Genomic DNA, 25288 nt, shown 5'->3' on the forward strand with positions numbered 1-25288 from the left:
CTGGTCAGGCCAGGTGCCGCTGGCCCAAACAGGGGGGGCCCTCTGTAATCTGTCTGCCTGGGAGGTGACTGAAGGAGTAAGACCTACATTTAATAACCCTGATGGGAGATGACGTAGACGTGGAAAGGCCAGGTATTGTAGATATGAAGACTCAGGTTCAAACCCTAACTTTGCTACTTACAAGAAATGTGCCAAGGATCATGTCACATGAGCAATTGACGACTCAGCCATAAAAAGGGACAACAACCTTCCAGGTGTTTCAAGAAGATTAAGGTAAAACTTAGGAGCACAAGGTGCCTGTTCCATTCACTAAGGAGCAGCTCTTCTCTTCTAGAAACGGAGGTTGTGGACACCGCAAGAGCCTCAAGGATTTCTAATAGTCACATGCTCTCTGGTGCAGTGAGATCTGCTATTTATAGGTCAACTGCTACATTATGGTTTTACTGCATCAAGGCTTACTTAGTCATTAATAAAGAAAAAACAGGTGACTTGCATAACAAAATTAAATGAAAGGGTTAGGACTCTGACTAAGATAAAGTGCGAACACGGTAATTGCATTTCCTGGCAGTGTGTTTCCTTGTCCTTCGCTCACTCAGTAGTCAAAGAACAGATAGAAATTTAGCCTCCCAGCAGACAGAGTAACGGGGTCAGGATTTATGTGCTACCTGGAACAACTGCAAATCCACGCACAACGATGGATACCACACCACTAAATACTGCAAACCCTAGGAAATGGAAAATAAATCATCACCCAGCTTGCTGCCTTGAGAATTGTCAAAGTCCACACCACCAGGACAGGAAACTCAAGAAGACTCTAGAGGAAGCCCTGGGGTGAGGAGGAGTTGACAGTGCGGGGTGGCCAAGATATTAAACAGAATGTACAGAGCATAGTACTGAAGAGGTGAGAAAACTACTCAGAAACCTCTGGAATAAGCTGAGGCTCCTTCTCAGTTACCTGTTGAGAACCAGTGAGTCCTTGCGTGAGGAAAGTAGCACTAGCAAGAATTGAAGGGAACAGTTTCCAAATCGGACACTGAGCCAGGAACCGTGCCTGTGCCTTCTAGCCAAAATGGTAATCGTCATAATTCACAACTTTGTTCCATAATAAAAGCCCAGAGTAGAGTTCCCACATGGGTTTTGCCTGAGTAGTGGGAATAAATTCACCCTACGCCAAACACAACTCTGACTCCAAGCCAAGACCCAAAAGGATGAAACTGTCTCCTAGTAAATTAATCATACCCTAGAGCAATACTCCAGAATAGAGAGGTACAAACACACCCAGTGCCCAGCAAAGAAAAATTTACAGTAAGAAATTACCAGGCAGGAGGCAGAGCTCTCCTGTCTCGCCCGCTGCTCCTCTTAGCAATATATTTCAGTATATCTGACTGTTCTAGTCTCCACTCTGTCTCTGGTGAGAATTGTTTCACCCCCTGTACCTTGGACCTAGACCCAATTCTTCCCGTGACACCTCTTCTGTGCTTTCGGGGCCATCTATATGTATTTTTTGCAAAACGTCGATTCAAACATTTTGCTCATTTAAAAAAAATAAGGAAAAAAGAAATTATCAGGCCAGTATAATAGCAGGAAGATACGACCCCCATCTTTTTTTTTTTTTTTAAATAGAGGCATGTTTTTATTTATTTATTTATTTATTTATTTTATTTGTTTGTTTGTTTTGTTTATGCATGCACTGGGTACAGTCAGAAGCGCGGGAGGGTGAGAGAATTCACCAGAGCCAGAGCGGGGAGCAGAGCAGGCAGAAGGACTGAAGTACACTGCTGAGGGGAGCAGCGGGCGGCAGGAGAGGTCTGCGCGCCATGTGGGATCCTCCTCATGGGAGCAGCCGGGGATCGAACCAGCGCTGCAGAGGCCGCGGGCAGCTTCGCAACCCAGCGCTCAACCGCTGCGCCACCGGGGAGGCCCACGACCCCCATCTTGAAGAGAGTCAGTAAACCACCCAAACTAGCTCATGAATGACACAGCTAGACACAGTGGACAGTGATGACAGCCTGTTGTGATTGTCGTCTACGGAGAAGGTAGAGCAGGTCACAAAGACTAGCAGAGACCCTGAGGATAATAAAAAGACTAAAACGTAACTACAGATTAAAAATAACAGTATCTGGGTGGGGGGAAATTCATGTCTGCCAGATTTCAGACTGAAATGATCTAAAATGAAACAGGAAACAAGGCCTGGAGTAAAATAAACAGAGCGCCAGTGAGCTGTGGAACCACCCCAAGCACTGAAGGTGCGTACAACAAACATCCCCACGGGGGAGAGAGCAACACACAAAGTATCTGCAGAAATAATGGCCCCGATCTTTCCAAAACCTGTGAAACCTATACAACTGAGAAGCTCCATGAACCTCAAATGCAAGTAACATGGAGGTTTTTTCAATCTTAAATAATCAAAAAAATTATACTTAGTGCTGAGTTCAAAGAACAGCAGTAGACCTTTCAGCACAAGCAATGCAAACCCCAGAAAACAGTGGAAAACACACCTAGAATTCTATACTTAGCAAAAAAACATTAATTTCCCTACAACTGCATGTGATTCTCTAATCCCCATAAATTAAAAATATGTTCTTTTAGTGCAAGTGAAATAAAAAACTTTATAGCTATGCAAAAGGTGAATTCTCCTATAAACGATCGTAGAAAAACATAAAACATTCAGATTGATCGGAGAACAAAGGGCAGCAGCAATGGTATTGTTTAGGTACATAAAAAAGAACAGACAGGCTGCACACATCTCCATTTACTTTACATTTATTTCCAAATGATTTTCTGAGTTTATGTAAAATATTTCATCCTGCAATTTTCTACTTTCTTTACTTCCTGTAAATACAGAATATGTTTCAATCAAGGGAGCACTGGAAGTTAAAAGTATAATAGTACTGATCTGTACATCTATAAAATACTCTAAGGTTTTAACAAAAGAATAATCTGCAACAGCACTGTTTACGAAAGCTAAGCTTTGGGAACAACCCAAATGCCCAAAAACAGATGACTGGATCAAGAAGATGTGGTCCATATACACCATGGAGTATTACTCAGCAATCAAAAAGATAAACACATGCAATTTGCAGCAACACGGATGGCGCTGGAAGGGATCATGCTCAGCGAAATAAGCCAGAAAGAAAAAGGAAAATACCGGATGGTCTCACTCATAGCAGGAATCTAGAAAACTTAAGGGACCAGGAAAAAGAATAACTATAAGAAAGAAAATATCAAAATCAACAAACAACTATGAACCAGAGACAGACTATGGGGAGTGGGGGGCGGGGAAAGGAGGTACTGGGGTCAAAATAAGGGGGTTGTAATTGTATGGGGAATATAAAAATAAAATTAAAAAAAAAAGAATAATCTGCAACAGCTTGGTCAGTGGAGATGTCTAAACCTAAATTAGAAATGACTTGACTGTTTTGTTTTCAATGTGGTACTCTTAGGATGTGCATTTAACAATAACGAAACTATACGACTAATGCATTTTGTTCAGGGAAATATATATATAAAAAAAAGACATTCACGCTGAATAACTTCCATTTCTAACGATGCATGCTGCCAAGCCACAATCAGTGCTTGAGCTTACTTTCCTTCCAAACTTAAAGAGTTAGAAAAGTCTTTTTTATCAACAAAGTGACTCTGAACGTTAACAATTAAGCTGTGGAAAGAATACCTGTCTAGGAGAATTTTCATCATCTTCAACACACATTCATATCCCTTAAAATAATTCTTCACATTCAAAATCCTAATTACTGAAACAAGACTGTGTGTGTGTGTGTGTATGTGTGTGTGTGTGAGAGAGAGAGAGAGAGAGAGAGAGAGAGAGAGAGAGAGAGAACTGGGGTGTAGGCCAGAGATGCGGGGATATGGGAGAAGGTTGATGAGAGGATTCAGCAGAGACAGAGTGGGGAACAGAACAGGTGGATCCACTGAAATGCACTGCTGAGGGGAGCAGCGGGCCAGACAGGAGAGGTCTGCTGCGCCATGTGGTAGCTCCCTTGCCTGGGATGGAACTCAGGCCATAGCAGTGACAGCACTGAGACTTAATCCCTAGGCCACCAGGAAGGTCCAGGACTGACTTTGCTAACCTGACTAAAACACGGAACACACACTTAGGGCCCCACAGAGGCACAGCCTGCATTCTTTCTAGTTCAGTAGGTGCTCTTAGAGTCTGTTTGCACAAGTGTGTCAGGGATCACAGCACTAAGCACAATGGAAATAGGGGCCTCCCCAAAACTGAAGTGACGATTAGTGTGTGATAGACAAGAAGGAATCTCCTCATCAACACATGACTTCACTCGTGCCCACATCTGGCAAACAAATACCCGGTTCACACCAAGCTTCAACGGAAGAAATTCACACTATCCACAGGTGTCCCTCCTGTGGCTGAATAACTTCAAAAGTGGGATATGCACCCAAACTTTTCCATCTGTCCCCAGCTGGCGGCAACAACAGCCCCGTGGAGTAAAGATATGACCTCAATTTATATGAATCAAAATTCCGTTAAAACATAAGGAGAAGTGGAGCGCCCTGCTGTGAAGCTGTCCGCAGTCTCTGCAGCACCGGTTCGATCCTGGCCAGCCGGAGAGGGTCCCACATGGCACAGCAGACCTCTCCTGTCTCACCCACTGCTCCCCTCAGCAGTGTGTTTCAGTAGATCTGCCTGTTCTGCTACCCACTCTGTCTCTGGTGAATCCTCTCACCCTCCCGTGCATCTGGCCTGTAGCCCAATTCTTGTATGAATAAATAAGTAAATCTTTAAAAAAAAACAAACAAACAAACAAACAAAAAAAAAAAAAAAACGGAAACAAAACAGTGAGAAGTCACCAAAGACTGTGCGTGAGTTTTGCTGGTGTTGGAGACATCGCTGGGGGGAGAAAACCGAGATCTAGCAATGTGAGAGAACCTGGCCAAGCTGGTGGTGTGGCAGAACAAGAAGCCACATGGTCTAGCTCCATACCCTTGTTTTTGTTTTTTGTTTTTTTTTTTCATTTGAGTCCACGGATTCAACCACTGATCCATACACAAGTTACCCATGACGTATCTAACTACCACTGTCTTTTCATTTTCCTACCTACTCCTAGTACTCAGCCAAACATAAACCATACAGTTAATTTTGCTATTTAAAAATCAGGTTACAAGCATCATCTGAGATTGGAGCAGTTTGAATTTGCAGATTGGAAACTCAGGAAAAGCTTTGAACTAAGTCTACCATAATCTGTACCTCTGATTTTAACTTTTTCTTAAGAAAGCCAAAATAGGGGTGTCCCTGGTGGCACAAGGGGTTAAGACACAACCTATGAAGCTCTCCGCAACCACTGCAGCAGGAGTTCGATCCCCGGGCAGGGAGCTACCCACATGGAACAGCAGACCTCTCCTGTCTTGCCCGCTGCTCCCCTCAGCAGTATTTCAGTTGTCTGCCTGTTCTGTTCCCCACTCTGTCTCGGGTGAATCCTCTCACTCTCCACACTTCTGGCCTGTACCCCAGTTCTTCTATGCATAAATAAATCTTTAAAAAAAAAAGTCAAAATGAAAATTTCCTTGATCTCTTCTCCTCCCCCACCAAAAGAAAATAAATATTCTAACTGATGATCCTAAAAACATGTACCTAGAAAGAATAAATAACTGTACAAAAATAGCTAGCAGTTCATATCACTGTGAAAAAGAGAAAATTCTTTTTACAAAGCAAAAATATCAATCATGGCCCTGGAATTGCAGGACTCGAGTGTTTTCCCCATCAAAGTAAATGCCAACAGAGAATGCAAATATGCTCTTTTCGTGCGTATATAAGGCTTGGGGAATTTTACAGACCAAGATAAGAAGCAGTGCCTGGTCAGCAATCCACTCTCATGCAAACAACATTTTGAACTAGCCAAAAATTATCTAGTAATAACAAATAATGATTTACTAGGTAGTTACTCTGAGCAACACTTGTCATCAACAAAGAAAGCATACTCTGAAATAAGCATTTTCTGTCAAAACAGAGGTACAATCATATGGAGGGTGAAGGAAGGTTAAGTCCAACAGTATACTGACTAGAATTCAAATTCTACTTCACACAATCTGCCTTAGAATTCAGGGTTCAGGAGCTTCCCGGTGGCGCAGCGGGTTGAGTGCTGCACTGTGGAGCTGTCCGCAGCCTCTGTAGCGCAGGTTCAATTCCGGGCCGGCCAGGGAGCAACCCACATGGCGCAGCAGACCTCTCCTGTCTCGCCCGCTGCTCCCCTCAGCAGTGTATTTCGTCAGTCTGCCTGTTCTGTTCCCCACTCTGTCTCTGGTGCATCCTCTCACCCTCCCACACCTCTGGTCTACACCCCAGCTCTTGTATAAAAATAAAAATTAAAAAAAAAAGAAAAGAAAAGAAAAGAATTCAGGGTTCATCCCAAATTACTTACACTAATACCAATGAGAGGTTAAACAAAAATGTACAACTGAAATCCTAAAATCATTAAACATCATCATCTTGTACTCACTCTGTATCTTACAGCATCAAGGAGGTATGCCCTAAGTACACTGACCATTCCCAGATTACAGAGGGCTCCCCCTCTATAATACAGGTCTCCCCGGGGCAGCCCTCAGTGTAGTCTACCCCGTCAAACATAATCTACATTATATCCCCGATGGATTTCACTAGTACAGTATGATCCGAACCAAATAAAATGTTGGCATGAATCCTCAACTCACTGAGATAAGGAATTTGGCACACCAATAATTAAAAGCAGATTAGAGATGATTCTCCTTAAATTCAACCCTACATTTCTTTCCCACCGCCCCAGAGAATTTCAGTTAAATGAGTGATTTGTATGCAGCACCACCCAAGGAGGAAGTCACAGCACTGTGGCCTGAGAAAGGTGCTAGGAGCAGGGCAGAGGGCCCTCTAAGAAAATGGCGCCTACTGCTCTTCATCACCACACCACGTTGCTGCTGGCTGTACCTCTCTGGGGGCACGGGTGAGGCGCAGACACATACTGAAAGCACTAGGTCCAACGACACACACATAAAATTTTGCTCACGAAGCTGAGATGAAAGGATGCCAGAGGCATGACCACCCACCATGTTGGAAGCATGGATAATATTAATATTCTAATACATTTGCTGATGTGAATTTTTAAATGCATACCCAAATTCCCTACATGCGTTTCTCAAATTGGGGCAGGATGAACGCCTAGGACAGAGTACCTAAAACACAGCAGCCTCCTTGGTGATGTGCGCACCATCCAAGTGTCTTTAAAAAGTGTGGTATACAAAGACAGTGCACTGGCAGAAATACGTTGTACACATGCTTGCACTATGCTAACAACAAATCCAAAAGCATCTTCTAAGACAGAGTGTTGTGGATTAAGAGAAAATAAGGATGGAAGTTTTCTGTATCATGAAGACATTGCAAGAGGGAGGAAAAGAAACTAAAACTTTATCTACGGATCTCAATGTTCGGATGCAAAGTGCAGTTTTGTCAAGGGTTTCAAATATCTCCCACAGGGTGAAGTTTGTGTTTTCCTCTTAATTTTCCACGATGTTCAGTTCTTTGTTAGATTCATACATACATTTTCTGGAAAGTAACTACGATTCTTTAGACTGAGTAAACAAAGATGACCAAATAAAGAAAAAATTCCTTTCCCCAGCCTCTCAAAGATTCTAAGAACGCCATTAATCACCCAGGAAAACAGAATATGAAGAACGGAAAAGGAACGAAATGCAATATACACTGGGGGCAGAGGAAGAAAAGCGAAGAGCACATGAGAAATGAAGTAGAGCAAAGGGTTTTTAAACACCCAGTTTAAAGCATTATTATATAACATCACTGTCACTGACCATGAAGCCACAAACTTATCAAACGACCATAGCCAACTTCCTTATCAAACTATCTTGAGCTTATTTAAGAAAAGTGATATTTCAAAGAACTGTTGGTGAAAATAAAAGTATTAAAGTCCATTCCACAAGTACTAGCTTTAGTTAGGCAACCAGTGGATTTTGCCTCCCTGATGAGGAAACCATTTCTCATAGGCTACATTCAGGTCTTTGAAATTTTAGAAGCATTTCTCGAGAAATGGCAAAATACTATCTAATAGGCAAGAATACTACTGAGGAAGATTAAAATGAAACATTAAGAAAGGAATCAACACTTCGGGACTCTTCAGTCAACTCTTACAATAGCAAGAACATGTTTTCCTTGACCCATAACATTTTTTGTGTTTTCAATGATAATCAGCAGACGATATGTAGTAACCATGGCATTTGATACAGAACTCCAGGATTCTGTCTCCTCTGTGAGAACTGGAAGGTTGGTCAAGTGAACCCAATTTTGCTTCCATGTGGCAAAAACTGGCACCTACTTTGAAGTCCCTGGTTTAAGGCGCCAAAAATTTCAGCCTTGAGTACTAACCTTTTCCTCGACGGCCCTTCTTCAAAATCTGAAGAACTAACATCGTTGCTAGTAGAGGACACTTGGGATGCATCGTCCTTCTCATTCTCTGACTGTTCTGATGCTGGTCCTAATCCCTTAGACTGGCCATTACCAAGCAGCCCTACAGGTGAGAAAAGGGACAAACACTTAAATACATGACATCAGAAGCAGCACGTTACCACAGTTAACCCTACACAATGGCTGATGGAGACAGACAAGATTTCGGATAGAATAGAAATAAAAGTCAGGTACCACCTCTTTTGAATGGAGGGGGGAAGTCACACCTCGTCCTACTTTAGACCTTTCAAGAGTGTGAAATGCCTAACAAGGAAAACAATTTCAACAGTGTGCAACTCCACCAGAAATGTGTAATCATAATACACTGCAGCGTTCATTGTTGAAGCATGTAAACATCTTTTAGGGATGGGGGACAGAGAGGAAGAAAGGCATCTCAAGAATTACCAATTCAAAATAGTTCTCCTGCAAATATTGACTCTAAATATTGACTCTAGAAATACTAAAATCCTTTTTGGAATTGCCTTCAGGAGACGGTACCTGCCATGGGAGAAAAGACAGGCCTGCTCTGCAGTCCTATCTTAGTTACTTGGTAAGTTTCTCTTCACAGCAATCCATTATGTCACCCTGTCACCAGATCTGCCTTTGTCTCAAAGAATAAGGATTCTCTGCGAATGCATAGGGAGCACCACGCAGATGTGCTCCACTAATGGACCTGGAGAAAGGTCCTAGGGAAGTGGCTGCTCTGGAAGTGCCGCCTGTGATGAAAGCATTTTATCAAAATGACATGGAAGAATATTAACAAGCAATGAGGCCACACGAACGGGTGGCAGCTGGATTTAAGAGTCTGAGCTCCCAGCACCCGGCTACTCTTGCATTCAGGGTTGCACATACACTGTCCCTGTCTAGCCGCCAGCCTCACAGGCATGCGAAGCCAAGCAGAGAGCAGCAGGCACGCGGCACTCTAGCTGCATCTTCACAGCCAGTGTGTTTGACCTTGAAGCCAAAGTACTGAGGGTGCCTTCATTTTTGTTCTTCCAGCCTATCCACCCAGCTCGCGAGCGCTGACTTCCTGTAGTAAAGCCCCTTTTCAACAAAACACTTCCGAGTGGTTCCTACCAGCCGCCCTGAACACTGTGTAGAAGACAGCATTGTAGGTATTTGGTAAATTTTTCTGAAAGAACATACTTGACTGTAACAGAACCCTAGACTTTATATTTTTCCAGTTACCTATTTTTTGTTTTATTTTTTTTAATTTATACAAGTGCTGGGGTACAGGCCAGAGGCGTGGGAGGGTGAGAGGATTCACCAGAGACAGAGTGGGGAGCAGAACAGGCAGACTGATGAAATACACGGCTGAGGGGAGCAGCGGGCGAGACAGGAGAGGTCTGCTGCACCATGTGGGCTTCTCGCCCGCCGGCTGGGATCGAACCCGCGCCACAGAGGCTGCGAACAGCTTCACAGTGCGGTGCTCAACCACCTGCACCATGAGGGAGACCCTCCAGTTACCTATTTTTACATCATTTCAGGGTACAAGTAGTAACGTAGCCTTAGAAAACTAACACATGCAGTAAATACACCCTACTGCCATCCCTCAGAAATGTGTCTCTGGAAGTAGTCATCACAATTTGGAAATCACACACATACACATGTGTGTCCAATTAGAGAGAATATACTGGGAGTACGTCCTGTGAGGCAAAAGGAGACAAAATGGTCTGGGAATCTGAGGCGAAAGGCCAACATTTCAAAGACCAGAGCTGTGCTATGCAGTCCAGTGGGTCCTAGTCACAGGCAGTTACTGAGCCTCTGAAATATGGCTCGTGTGGATAAGAAAATGAATTTTTAATTTTATTTAGTTTTAATTAATTTAAAGCTGAATGTAACTAACATTTCATTAATTTATATTGATTAATTCTTGAAATATTTTGGATGCATTATTAGGTTAAGTCAAATGTAGAAAAATTAATCTTACCAGATTCTTTTCGTTTTTGTAATGCAGCCCAGAAAGCTGAAATTACATATGTAGTGGAAATAATCTCTCTATTGATCAGCACTAAATTAGAGTACTTTAGTAATGTCACTAAGAGGAGAGGAGACTGCAGCGCACACAAGCCCACTCCAACAGTAGGATGACAGGGACAGAACTTCAGAGATTAGGAAAATGGCCTAGGGATATAACATAAATTATTTGTGAGAAGAGGAAAAGAAGGATGAAATACCACACGTCATAAAAATGTAGGCTACAGCACCATATTCAAATAAGAACGAAAAGGAGATAAACATCTTAAATAGAATCACAGTCCAATTTTTCCAAAAAGCACAGCTCAAATTTTTCAATAGTATATAAGCAACAAAAAGGAGAACAGCGCAGGGAAAGCCAAGTCTGAACACATGTACCTGACACACATTTCCAGGACATGGAAGATACGAGCACAATCAGGATCTGAATCCCAGTGAAAGGAGACAGACTGATACATACACTGTATGTACATACATACATACATACATACATACACGTGTACGTATCCGTTAGCAGTACACCTGAAATAGAAATCGGACATTTGTGGGTCGAGAAGAAGGTGGTACTGGGGAAGGTGGAAGGTGGGTGACTCAATCAATGGAAACAGCGAGTAAGTTCACAAGATCAAAACCTGAACAGCAAAGTTGGGGTTTGCAATATGTTTAAAAGCAAAACCGAGAAACAGGTGGTAGTGGAAATGGAAGAGGAAGAAAGACGAGGTCATTTCGAAGTTTTATTTGGATCAAGGAAGAAATTAGGAAAAACTAGGAGTTGCTACAAGAAGCTGGGGAAGAAACTCTGCTGTGCCCTTTGGTACCTACCAGGATCTTAAGGGCCTGGTGAGTGGGTGGGTAGGTGACTGAGTGACTGACACAGCAGAGAAATGTTGAGCTATTCCATGATGCCTGTGCTCCTGTCCTTCTGACAAAAATAACCTCACTAGTTTGTAAAAGACAATGATTCTCAAACTTGAGCATGAAGCAGAATCGCAATCACCTAGAGAGTGTGTTCAAACACAGAGTCCTAGGCCTTAGCCCTGGCCTAGGCCTCAGTCCTAGCTAATCCATTGCCAGCCAACACTGACGCTACTTTGGCTGGCCTGGGGACCATAATATGAGAATTACTGTTGTAGAGGATGGCAAGTTTCAGGCCAATATGGGATACTATAAAGTTCTGGGTAAGAGTGAATTAGAACCCAGGAAACCAGTCACGATTACACTATTAACAGAGCTCTCAGTAAATCTCCAAATCCAAAATTCTATGGCGGCAGTTTTCAACCTTAACTCACTATTTTTGTGAAGGCAAATAAGGTTGCTACAAAACTTTTCAAAAATCTACATGAGTCAGTTCGTGATAAACACGAGCAAAAAAAGATCACCCAGGCTGGGAAACAGTGTTAAGGCCTTTTGTTTCTTCCCCCACCAAAAATTACCTGTCCAAGCACAAATTCAGAGAAAGTGGATTAGCACATTGCAGGAAACGGGGGACTCTGACTGTATGTGAGCCCAGGGGCAGGCAAAGCAGATGAGGCATGACTGAGCTACATCAAAAAAAGAAGGTAAGGGTGTGCTGTTGCAAGGCCCCAAATTTCCCCCACTCCAAGGATCACATGACTGATGGCCTGAACTAGAAGAGACTCAGGTTATCTGATTCACCTTCCAGGTTAGGAGCATGCGACCTGACCCAGACACAAGAACCGACAGCCTGGTATGCAAACCGAACCACCTCACTTTGTCCCAGCTTTTACAAGGACAGGGACTGGCACGTTCTGCACATGATCAACTTTTTCAACTTGAGTACTGCCATTCTGTATATATCAGCAGAGAAATTTTGCCCTTATTTTTAGTTAGTCTGCATGGTTGGATAAACCTAGGCTTGTTCCTTTTCACACCACTCTACCGTTTCACCTCTGCAGTATACTGCTCCCCCCATTTCATGCTAAATATTTTCATCTAGACCTTAATGTCTGCTCAATCCAAGAAGGCCAGGTCAGCCAAATTGGGGATATGATGCCACGGGGCAAAAGAGCCATCATTGTAACAGTTAGACAAGCTCGTGTGTGTGGCCTTTGCTTCCCTAACAAAGGCCTGCCACCAATTTTTTTTTAATTATTATTTTTAGTCAGTGAGAAATAATAAAACGGCATTCCTTCCTTCAAACACAAACCAATTTTATTTTTTCCCAAGCCCTCCCCCATCAACAGGACTCTTTGTTGGGGAGAAGAGGTTAAACAGGAAATTGAATGGCCCAAAGATTCAGTCTCCCCACATTAGCATTTGTTCTCGTCTATTAATATTCAGTAGGTTGAACTTAAATTAAACCATGTCTATTGTCTTTCACAAAAGCAATAAATATGAGCTGAAAATTCCAAATCACTGCGATAAAGGCAGCTTGGGGACTGTCTGCAACCTCGGCTAGTCACTGTCACCTGACAAGAGCCACATGTCACAGGCCAGAGGCCATTTAGCCAACACAGAGGCTGGGCCCCGTTCTCACCAGCCGAGAACCCCAAAGAAATCCAACAGAACCCTATCATCAACAGCTCTGCAAATTCAGGTGCCTGTCATCTCACTCCCCAAATCAGCAAGATATGAAAAGGACGCCAAGGCAAGACAGCAAACAAAACTGGCTTCTTTCTGAGCCTGGAGGGCAGCAGAAGGCCGGCAGGAGGAGAGGCGATTGTGCCTGTTGTTTCTTGAAGGCTGGAGAGATTTGTGCGTGATATTCTCTCTTTCGCTTTCACAGAGAAGGGGCTGGGAAAAGTGAAACACAAATAGGCCAAAGACGCCTTCAGCGGAAGGAACTTCAGCTGGGTAATTGAGGAGAGCTGCAGATTTCAAAACAGGAAAATAGAGAGAGAAGATAATGCTTTCCTCACATCTAAAAATTAGGGCCCAAATGTGCACGCCTTCTAATTTGAAGATGTTTTAGACAGAGAAGTTTTATTAGCCTCCCTCTAGCTACACGTACGTGACAGCATTTTTTCGAAAGAGGAAAAAATAATGCCTCCATTTCACAAAAGCGAAGCCAAAAGAAGGGTTAAAGAGAAAGGGAAAACAAGGAGACCTTTGAAGCTGTTCCCGTGATTCCCAAACATCTGGAGCACACCAAACTTATTAGCATATTAGGGAGAGTCAATGTTTTTAGCTTTGTTGTAGCAGAGATGCACAAAAGGTAATTCTGTATTATAGAGCCAGTGCCGTCTGTCACCCTGTCACTGTGAGACAAGGTATCACATTACATATTAAACAGTCAAGCAACCAAAGAGCTTTCATTTGCAGCAGGAGCAGCGTGAGTGTGCGAATGTGTGTGTGCTGGGGGATGGGGTGACTGCAGTACTTTGAGTTGCGAGAAGAATTATGAAAGGACTGCTGCCCCCGACCCCCGTAGCAGGCCACTCTGAGGCATTCAGAATGCAGAGTTGGCTAGCATGGCTAAGAAAAAGAAAGCCCATTTTCACCCAAATTTGAAAGAAAAATTGCTTTGCCTTTTTTTCCTGCATTTAGATGCAAGAGGAAATGTGGTCTGGGCCAGCTTTGGAGGTGCAACATGAATATGGAGTTTTAAGCCCGATTGTACACAATCAGGTCGGCAGCTAAGCTTTCGATCGATTCTGCAGTCCCAGGGAAGGGGGTGAGCGGGGCAAAGCTGTCTGCCAAGCCGAGCCAGGCTGGCCCATTGACATCCTCACGGTCTGTAACACTGAGGTGGCTGAAACAAATGACAGTCATGAGGCATGTCGTCACAGCCACACTGTGGCCAATGAAGCACAAATAGAAGTGATTTAGTACCTCGGCTTATGGAAAATAATTATCCAGTTCCCTGAGGAGAATGGCCCCTGGGCAGACGACTGTTCCCCTTTGTCTACTTTCAAATCAGCTATGGAGATTTCCCCTTTCCAGCCACGCAAATGTAATCCAAAATGAGCCCCAACAACCCATCAAAACAGCCCCAAGATACAGGGGCAACACAGGGTTTTGCTAGCTTAACACCCCCCAAAAAGAAGGAAAGGTAAGTGGGTAGGTAGAGAGGTAGACAGACAGGCAGACAAGACAATCTCACAAGAACCTTCAACACCACCGGACTCTTCCCACACAAAAATCTTCCTGGGTGATCTAAACCTTCGCATGCCGAATTTGAGGCCAAGGTGTTACAGAAAACCCTAACATGGTGTAGTGGAACATGGAAGTCAGGCCTCTGGGTAAACTAGGAAAATATCTGACCCTGTTCTTTTTTTTCCTATTTCAGAATCAAGCAAACAGCTCGGTATGATAAATAACAGCAGGAAAAGAAACACTTCTTTTAGTCCGGAAGGCATTTCCTCACCTTGAGGCACAAAAGAACAAGCCAGAAGACATGGCACATTCACGCACAGGAAGGACGACGAGATTGCTGATTAATAAAACAGGCCCTTTTCTAGCTGTTTAAACCCCAAATGAGGGAGCACTACACCAAGACAAAAGACCTCTCCTTCCCAGTGCTGGCCAGGAGTCACCAGACGAGAGAGAAAAGACTCCGTGGGGCGAGGCTCCAAAAACCACCACCGAAAAGCCACAGTTGAACTTCATTCCATGCAAAAATGATTCCGTGGGAAGGAGCTGTGATCTCTAGGGAAGGTTTCTTCACTGGCCCAGGAGCTAGTGAAGACACGATGACCACCATGGTGAGCACGGTGGGCTGGATATGGTGCAGGTGCCTCTACATCCTTGGGGCAAGGATTCCTCCTACCTACAGTCTCCCCCTTTTGGCTTATTCCTCATCATTAACACGATTTTTAGAGCGCTCAGAACAGGTATAGCACTTGAATGATAATGATGATGATGACTGAAATATAAACATCCACATTGTGCTACAGTAAGTTCTACTTTTCATCCAATCATAACTCTCTACCCAAGCTTTACTCCCCTACAGTCATACCCCAGTCCACCCCAGCCCCTTTATATCTTTATTCATCGGATCCTGGCAAACCTGTCAAAGACAGGCCTACCAGGCAACATAGTTATAATTGTCCATCAAAAGCATGAATCTTCAGAATCACCCAGGACATGCAACACAAGCGTCTTTCAGGACAGTTCAGTAAAAAGGCTGGTGTGAATGACCCAGCACTAAATACTCCCGGTTGAAACCTGCCTTCCACGTCCAGTAGGAAAGTTATAAAATTCAATACTGGGCTTAAACTGGTGTGGGAATGAGCTGCAGAACAATGGCATCGTTGCAGACTGGAGAACAGAGTCGTAAACAGTACAGGGAAACACGTGGTATTTTTAGAGAAAATCCTGTAACATAAATGAGACTAACACAGCCAAAGTCTCCTGTTCATCCGACCTGACAAGGCACTATCTCATTTAACAAATTATGGCATTTGTGCTTCTAGGAGGGAAATGGCCATATTATAGACAACATGCCATAGATAGCTAGCAAAATTCTACTGTTGATTACTCTGTGTGTATGTTAGTCTATCCTTGAAGTTCCAGCATAATTACATTTACCCCACAAATTTAAATTACAGAAAGAAACAGGCTCTCACATATTAGCATGTCTCTAGGTAAGCAAGGCCTCTTTCCCTGATCTCAACAAATTCCATAGTTATTAGTTTGTGTTCTAGTCTGTGATGATAAACAGGCACAACTCCAAATACTTTGTGCACAAACATCAAAATTAGCAGATAAGCAAAAAATAATAATAATAATAATAATAATAAAAACCACACCCTTGACCCAAAGGCACTCTAGCTGTTTTTATTCCCTAAGACAATGAAAATGGACCCCACAGAAGTCCCAGGGGTACTGTTTGCAGCATGACAGGGAGTGGTAGAAGTTTCCCAGTGTCCTTGCTACCTCACTCACATATAGACACATCAACTGCATGACACTTTCAAGATGTATACAATAAAGATTAAATGGCCTGTCCAAAGTAAAAAATAATAATAATAATCTGCTGCCAGAAAGCAAGTTTAGAGGCCTCCGTGCATAACACTGGTCCCAGTACTGAAGTCTGATGGGCACAGCAGGGAGTAGAACTCCAAGAATGTGACCACAGAGTCTGCAACGATATGATGCACCTAAAATTAATGGTCTCGAAATTTCATCTGTTTATTTCTTATAATACAAACATGGACTCATGCAAAAAAAAAAAAAAAAAGAAAGAAAGAAAGAAAAAGAAAAAAACCACAAAAAAAAAAAAAAAAGAGGGTAAGAATCAAGAGCACTCAAAGTTGAAGCCTTTAAGGTCTAAGCCAGAATCACTTCACATCTATTTACATGCCTCAGTTTCCTCCACCTTTCAAGGGAAGAAGCCTGTTACAGAAAGAGAAGGAAATGAAACCACGCATGCCTTTTTATAAAGGAAGCCAAAGCTATGGTAAGGATGAACTAATTAACTTTAATCAAACATCTATTTTTAAATGCTCAGAGGTGACCACATAAATTGGCAATAAAATGCAGGGTCCAAGCATAGGTAGATGGCATTCGGTCCCCAGAGAAACGTCTGAATTCACACGAGCCTGGCTGAAACTAAAGGTTTGGCCAAAATGGTCAACAGAGCTGAATGCTTTAAGAACGACACTAATTCTCTCTTGTAAATTTCCACAGTGCCTTTGCAGGAGCCACCATTGCCCCTGGGAGGAGAGCACAGCTAAAAGAATAATAATATTAAGCAATAAGCAAATCGCCCCACTTTGAACATATTGCTACGTACATCCATCGCACACCTTGCCTTCCATAATGGATTGAATCAGGCCCCCAGCAGGAAAAATCCACAAAAGGCCTATTTCTCCAACAAAAGCCACACCAGCCTGAAAGAAATCCAAAGCTATTTGGTTTTGATTTTATTTATAGGAACAGACCTTCTATCCCAGGTTCCTCAAGATAAGCCACCAAAAACTGCACCTGACAGACCCGTGGAGCAGCCATCCTCAGAGCCGGATCATTGCAGAGAGGCAGAGAGGAAGGAGGACAGAAGAGAGGGCGGGCGAGCGGGAGGGAGAGCGAGCGAGGCAGGCTCCAGAGCACTTGTCAACAAGCCTCCCCTGTACGTAATAAGCAAGCGGCGGTGCGGATTCCGGCAGGCGGTGCGGATTCCGTGCGGCAATAGGATGGCCGGATGGCAGTGGGGCTGGGGGGGAGGGGAAGAGCCAGGGAGAGAAGGTTATTTATGTGGGTGGGAGGGAATCTAACACCAAAGAGGAGGGGTCTGGGGCTCTTTTTCCCCCTCCTGATAAATTAAAAGGAGGAACCGGGAAAGCAGCCCTCGCTTTTCATTCTGCAATTTCCCCCATCTACAATGCAGAAGAATAGGCATCGCAGAAATTACAGCTGGGGGGGTCGGTTTAATTGTCCCCAGTTCTGCATGTCCAGTCTGTCAGATGGGTCCCCCGACTCCGTGCACACGCTCCGCCCCCCCCCATGACAGCAGGGTGCGTGGCGCGTTTTCAATGGCATCCCTTCTTAATATCATAATTTGTGTCATTCCGCATTTGCCTTTTATTTATTTTGGGTTTTTTGGCTGGGAAACCCAGGCAGCTCTCCAGACAGACTGCAGAAATCTCTTTCCACATGCTCCTCCTCCAGCCCGCCCTCTCCCCTCCCTCCCATTCCAGCTACCAGGGGGCTTCATTACTTATGGGATGACCGCATGGGCCACCGCTGCCCTCCCTGCCCCCAACACAGACACCCCTCCCCCAAGCACATAAATTCATCTAATCTAATAAAACAGAAGCTGTTTTCCCTCATTGTTTCTTGAGGATCTTTCACAAAACGGGCTCTGTGGCCTGGCAGCTGTGGAGAAGGGTAAAAAAGGCAAGCATCCAGCAGGGCTGGCCAGCTCCCTGGCCTAAATAACTGGGGCTCGCCTCTCTTTTCATATGGCATAAGCTTCTTGATATTTAAAGTCAATTCTTTTGAACTTCAGCTGGCAATTATAATGTCCAAAACACATGCTCTGAGCACCACCCCACTCTCCCCTCTTTATGCCCTTCTGAAGGGGAGTAAGGATGGATGGTGGCATCGCCCTCAAAAAGAGGCCACATGGCATTGAAAGTTTTCCTCAGATTCATCCCCAGGAACTGGGGAGAGTGTCCGGTACTATTTCTTGTCGATTGCTATTATTTAACTGTTTTATGAGCCTCTTCTTGGCTTTACACAAAAGCTCTGAGCATATGTCAGCCGTGCTCTCCCCTTTAGCTACCGGGGCTGCTGATTATCCTCGACTGTGGCAGGCTCCTGTTTCCTAAATCATCGGGGCATTTCAACCTACCTCACTCCTAAACAAAAGGTATCAGGATGATGGTCTCCCCTAATTTCTACTAAATAATCGCCACTTTAAACTGACAACAACAAACTGAATCTTTGAGTCAATCCCCCACTTCACAGATGAGCAGACACAAGATGCTTTTTAGCCAAGGTCACCGAGCTACTTCCTTACAAGATCTCAACCGTCAGCACGCCACGCCATCTGAGAAACTTGCAGGATTTGGGGGACAGGGCTGTGCAACATGCTGAAACAGCTCCATGATACAATTCCCCGTAGAACACAGAAGGCTGGAAGGCCCCTCTTGGGCCATGTTGTGTCCCAGGTGAGTCCACAAAGCAGAACCTCAGTGAATGCTCTCCAGCGCGGGATGTTCCCATAATGTTGAGCGACTGTTTGGCAGGTATTCATTCCACTGCAGCGTACGTCACACGCAGGCAATTAAAGGACATTTATGGCATGACTATTTGGTTTTCTCCCTTCTTTCTACTGGGCCTTGTCTTTTGGTACCTTCACTGATCAAAAGCACCCGAAACGGAGGAACGGAAAGAGATACAAGATATTTGGGTGTATGGTAATTCCAAGAAAAGATCAGTAAGAAAAAAGAAACTGCAAGACATAAACAAGTGGCCAGAAACGAAGTTTGAGGGTCACGTGTGGACACCGGCAATTCCTTCCCACAGCAGAGCACACACAGGCAACAGCTTTTAGCCATTAGTGGAAAGTGGTATCTACCCTTTTCCCATCTCTCCATCCCCTGACTTCACAGCTGCTTCCACTTCCCAGCAACTCAAAAGGCAACGAGGTATTTAAAGTTGAACAAGATAAGACCTAACAGGATGTTGGCCCTGGCAGTGTTTACTTCCCAAACCATCGTCAGCTTCTGATCCTATACCCGTATTCCCAAGGACATATGCATACTTAGCCAGTGTCCACTGTGGCCTGTGTTCTGCCGCTGGGATGGAAAGAAGACAGGGCAAACTCTTGCCTATGAACTTCTGTCCCTTTGGACTGTTTAGCTAAAACACTGGTCTACCAAAGAGGAAATGCATCAATAGTGCCAGATTCACTGATAGAGCCCTCTGGAAGGGAACCAATAAAACAGAAAACTGGGTTCCATTTAAGAACAGCAACACATTGGGGCCTCCCCAGTGGTGCAAGGGGTTAAGCACCGCACAATGAAACAATCCGCAGCCTCTGCAGCAGGAGTTCAATCCCCGGGTGGTGGCCAGGGAGCAACCCGCATGGCACAGCAGACCTCTCCTGTCTCGCCCGCTGCGCCCCTCAGCAGTGTATTTCAGTCAGTCTGCCTGTTCTGCTCCCCACTCTGTTTCTGGTGAACCTTCTCACTCCCCTGCACCTCTGGCCTGTACCCCAGCTCTTGTATGCATAAATGAATAAATCTTTGAAGAAAAAAAAAAATAGCAACACAACTTTCAATATTTAAATTATGAAAAGAGAGGGGAGAAACAGGACTATTTTTCTGTTCTAAGATGACTGACGGCAACACCAGCTAAACTTCAACAAAGATCAACAAGATCAGCCAGTCTCAATGTTGAAACAGACTCCCCTAATATTGCCAACTGGTCTCCCCTACTTGTATTGATTTTAATGAGGGTATCTGCAAGCCCGGGTACTAAAATATTACCCAAGAGATTCCTCACGCCTCATCACATTAGTTTTAACTTCTAGCACAAAAAAAGTACACCTAATAACATGCCTAATTAGCTTCACGAGAAGTATTAACACTGATGTCTTAGGGAACTTGCTTTTTTTAAACTTAAGCCATCCATGATTTTGCTTCTACTTTGTCCATGCGCTACTTTTGTCCAACTATTTCTCATACTCCATACTAAACTTTTTTCCACATTTTGAATTTCTTGTCCAAGGGCTGCCCATTTGTTGCCACCACAAGCCATGCTGCACACGGCTCGCTCTCTCTCTCTCTCTCTTCTCTCTCTCTCTCTCTCTCTCTCTCTGGAAAGCTTGTACAGTAGAAGTCCTCACTTACCATCCATGATGCCCAAAGGTTCATGGACACAGCAATTTTAAGCAAAAGACATAATAAAAGCATGTCCAAGATTGTGTCTTTCTTTTTTCTCAACGATGAAAGGAAACTTATTCAAGGACCCACTATATGAAAGAGTTTCTCTGGACTACATACCTAGGAACTATAGGAAACATGTAAATGCTAAAATTTACATTTTAATGGCAAACTGGTTTTCAAAACAGGTGTCAATTTTCCTTGTGCACCAGAAATGTGTCACTGAAATCTCTAAATGTTTAAACAGAAAGACCTCCTCCTATTACACAAGACTGCAGAGAACAATGCTCTGTTCCAATAGCTACTTCAGGGGAGATCAGAATTTCAGAAAGGATCTCTCCCATCCCAACCTGTGCAATGCAGCCAGGCGGTAACTGACGGCTTCCACCTAACAATGGTCTAAACAAGAGGATATCTGATGACATATTTTGCAGCTAAGAGTTTCATAACCAAGGATCTAGCTACACAGACAACCACTGCATCACCTCCAAGTTGGGATGACTCCAGCAGGCTCCACCGGCCCACAAGACTGTCTTAAAAATTATGACAGCTGCAAATCCCATCTCCGATTTGGATGACATGTGAAGGAGCAATTCATTTGCACATCTTAATGAAATTTGGTTATCTAATAGTACCCTATGTTGACTGAAGAACCTGCTGCCTCAGCATTTACTCATGTATCCAATAAAGGAAATCAGGTCATTTTCAGACGTGGGATCCACACTTCATAAAGGAAAGACAGACTTGGAACTAGTATCCCAGGATTCCTCAACATCTATGATCTGATCCAAAAAAATCTCCAAATTCCTGCTACCTATACAAGTCACTACATGTGAAGATGGCTCCTTAGCATCTGAGTAGCACACTTCTAATTGTTACAATTTCCAAAAAAAAAAAAAAAAATTACCATAAAGAAAGGTGGGACAGAAGAGCACATAAGGTTGTAGAGTCTGTGAATTTCATACAGGAAATGGAAGATTTTAATGACCACTCTGTATAAACCATGTATTCATAATGACGGTTCTATAATTGTGGCTTAATTTTATAATATTGATCATATCACCTAGGTTATGATAAAAAGCCAATGCAGAAAAGTGATCCACTGTGCTAATACTTGACTTCCAAAAATGCTATTCAAGCGTGGGCACTTTACAGCAGCCATCATAATAATAGTAAACATTACTTGTTAGAATTTTATTTAAATAAAAGTTAATACACTGGCAACCTACCAAGAAGAATTAGGTACACATGGAGTTCTGGCTTGGACGCCTTCCAAGGGGGCTTGGTAATTTCTGAAGCACCAACAGCGCTCAACTGTATAATGCATGTGGCTGGCCCTGTAGCCAACGAGACTTCCAGGCCACACTGTACAATTATAAAATAATACCAATAATTACAAAGACACAGTAGGGAGATCTGTGTTGGGTGGCTGTATTAACTAGAGAAACTTGGTTGCTATGATTTAGTCACTAATATCAATGAAATGGCACCACAAATGCAGTCAGGAAGTACAAATTAAGAAGCTTTCAAGAGATAATGGTTTACCCATTTTTTTTTAATTAAAAAAAAAAGGCTTGTTTGGTATGTACCTTAACACTTAGAACCTCAGTGGTCCACAGCTCACTCGCACAGCACAAAACTAGGCTGAATGGCTCAAATCCTACTTCTACTCCTCATTATCTGTGAGAATTGACAGGAACTCACCAAAAGCGCCCTGTGCCTCAGTTTCCTTATCTGTTTGATGGACACGGGGCAATGGAAGTTGCTTTCATATCTGTACATGTAAAATGATCAGTGGTAAGCACTTTTTACAAGGGCTACCCTATGTGCCTTAGTAAAGTTGGTGCTAGTGAGTCACAGAATGTTACGTTCTGTATCCTTTTAATCATTGCCTATTTAAAAAACACAGAAGATAAAAATATATACTTTCACATTCAGTGTATTTCTAAATGACTCAGACAATGCATCATTGGGAAGGTCAAAACAGTTGAGCACAGTTAGTGCCAACTTAAAGAAGAATCAGCACTGAGATTATGATGAAAATATAAACCAACCACAACAGTTTAAAGCAAAATTCAACCAGAATAATATGGTTATTTTATCTCCTTAAGAGTGATGAATAATGGAAAATTATGTTTCAAAAGTACTGGGGGGAAAAGTTGACTCAGGTCACAACTGAGTCAACTTTTCAAATATAATTCTGACAAAACCTGCACTCTCATACACTGCTAATGTGGTAATGAATTGATAAAATATTAATAGAGAGCAACTTGGTAATGGATGTCAACAATTTTTAAAAGTCTGCAGTTCAGCAATTTCACTTCTGGAAAGTAAAACTAAGAAATTAATCAGGAAAGATGCAGGTGCAAGGGATTTCAACATAAGCCTGCTTTAACTATTTTATTGCTTCTTTCACTGGCTTAAACACTATATGCCCAATTTGAAAATTAGAGAAAATTCTTGCACATCAGTTTTCTGAGCCATGCAACAGTCTAGGAGGGATTCAGTTTTCAAATCTAACAACACCTCATGACAGTCGCTACTGAGGTAGCTAGCTGCAGCATGGCCAACGACACACTTGTTTTCATTGCTTGAATCTCAGGCCTCAATGCCTTTGCACGTGCAATTCTCACATCTTAGAACATTCTCTCTCCTCCCTGCTTAGAAAGCACCTGTTCCTTTTGCAGCTACAGTGACACCTACCACCTTGTTTGCCTGACTAGCATGTTCCTTGGACAAGAGGATTTTGTCTTGTTCATCAGAATAACCAGCAAAACCTAGCAGATGCCAAGAAAAAACAGCTGAAGTCCAATAAATACCACTGAAATAAATAAACTGCTCCCTTGGGGCCATTTCAGAGTAGTCATCAGCCTGAAGGATCTTACCTGAGAGGTCCTATTCTACCATCAGCAAGCATTCAAAAGCACCTTTCTGTCTGGAGACCAAAATGTCTCAAAAGAATTATCTCTTTGTATTAAAAGTGGGGGCTTGGAAGACCTTGTGTAATTTTGTTCTCAGCATTCACTGACCAAGAAAATTGGAATTCTTGGGAAATAGAAGATTTAACTTAAAATTTTCAGATGAAATAAAATTTTATGGGTGCTTTATTGAACGCTCAACCTTCACGTCATGTTTTCTAGGCATTTAACGTTTTATTAACTTGTTTCCACCAATTTCAATGTTTTCTTGTTTTGGAGTTGATACTTCTTTTTTGTCTAACAAGCTGTTCTGTGACTTCCTCAAAATATTAACTTTTTTGTAAAGTGAAATTACACCACCCACTACGAACAATTGCACTTCATGGTGTTTTCCTTATGGGTCTCATGTAGCACACTGAACACGATGTTAAATATGAGAGTGTATTTTTTTTTTTTTTAAGACTAAACATGATGTTTAAACCTCACATTTTCAAAATCTTCCTAACAGGAAGACTCACAATGATTTAAACTACTGAGAATGTACTGCACAAAATAAATAGGATTTTTAAAAATATATCTGTGCAGGGGCCTCCCTGGTGGCCCAGGGGGTTAAGAGGCAGCACTATGAAACTACCCACAGTTACTGCAGCACGAGTTCGATCCCTGGCTAAGGAGGTGACCCATATGTTGCAGCAGACTCTCCTGTCTCACCCGCTGCTCCCCTTAGCAGTGTATTTCGTCAGTCTGCCTGTTCTGTTCCCCACTCTGTCTCTGGTGAGTCCTCTCGCCCCCCCACACCTCTGGCCTGTACCTCAGTTCTTGTATGCATTAAATAAATGAATGAATACATGAATGAATAAATAAATAAGTACATATCTGTGCAGACCAAAGGGTGGAAATAAAACAAACTATGGTGTTGTCCAAAAAGCCATGATGCATTATTGCTTGAAAAGCATAGAAAAAATGTCATGACTTTTCCAACAACCCAATAGTTACTAAAGACTATATTCTCATTAGTGGCAAGCTTCAAATTTTTCTGATTTTCCTACAATTAAAGGTTATTGAAAGTTATTAAGTAGCATCACAAGAAAGATGGGTGTGTGGCTTTCACAGAAATAGTGCCCAATCGCAAAAACAAACAAACAAAAAATACAAGATACAAGATGAGAAGAATCTACATTAAACTTTGCTTGTGTGGAGCAAACCAAACAAGGGGGGGTAAGTTGGTGAGGGTAAATGAGAGCAGTAGACAGAGACAAGTTTTGAGTCAGGAATACATCGCTACACGGAAGTCAAAGACAATACAAACACCACGTCATGAAATACCACAGGCAAAAGTACTCTCAAATTTTCCCAAAATACTAAAAGGCGTTTCAATAAAATATTTTTCCTGTGTTAATGCTGTCTCCAAAACATACTGGGAGGGTAGCCCAAAGAGAATGTTTCTGAATTAATTCCACTGGTAGTCTAGAAAGACCTCCTGCCAAAAACACCCCAAAAAAGCGCACGGAGGGGCCTGGGGTCACCAATGTCTCTAGAGAAGCCCTAACCTCAAGCATCGCCACCTCCAGTCACATGTGACTTTTAAAATTAACTATAGTTAATCAGACCAGGAAACCATCAAGGACTCCTGAGTCACA

At 43.0% G+C, this 25288-nt stretch overlaps 1 protein-coding gene across 2 annotated transcripts in view; it reads right to left on the reverse strand.

Moving 5' to 3' along the window:
* JARID2 (jumonji and AT-rich interaction domain containing 2) overlaps positions 1–25288 on the reverse strand; it is a gene marked incomplete at its 5' end in the record, with an annotated part of 257205 nt that overhangs the window by 95235 nt on the left and 136682 nt on the right. The window contains one exon of one of the 2 annotated variants that reach the window (XM_084257154.1): positions 8384–8525. In XM_084257154.1, the coding sequence (XP_084113280.1) occupies positions 8384–8525 (142 nt within the window). Of the gene's footprint in view, positions 1–8329; positions 8526–25288 lie in introns of both variants that reach the window. The other variant, XM_084257153.1, reaches the window with a different exon arrangement.

This window comes from Talpa europaea (assembly GCF_964194135.1).
Source record: "Talpa europaea genome assembly, chromosome: 2".
Lineage (NCBI taxonomy): Eukaryota > Metazoa > Chordata > Mammalia > Eulipotyphla > Talpidae > Talpa > Talpa europaea.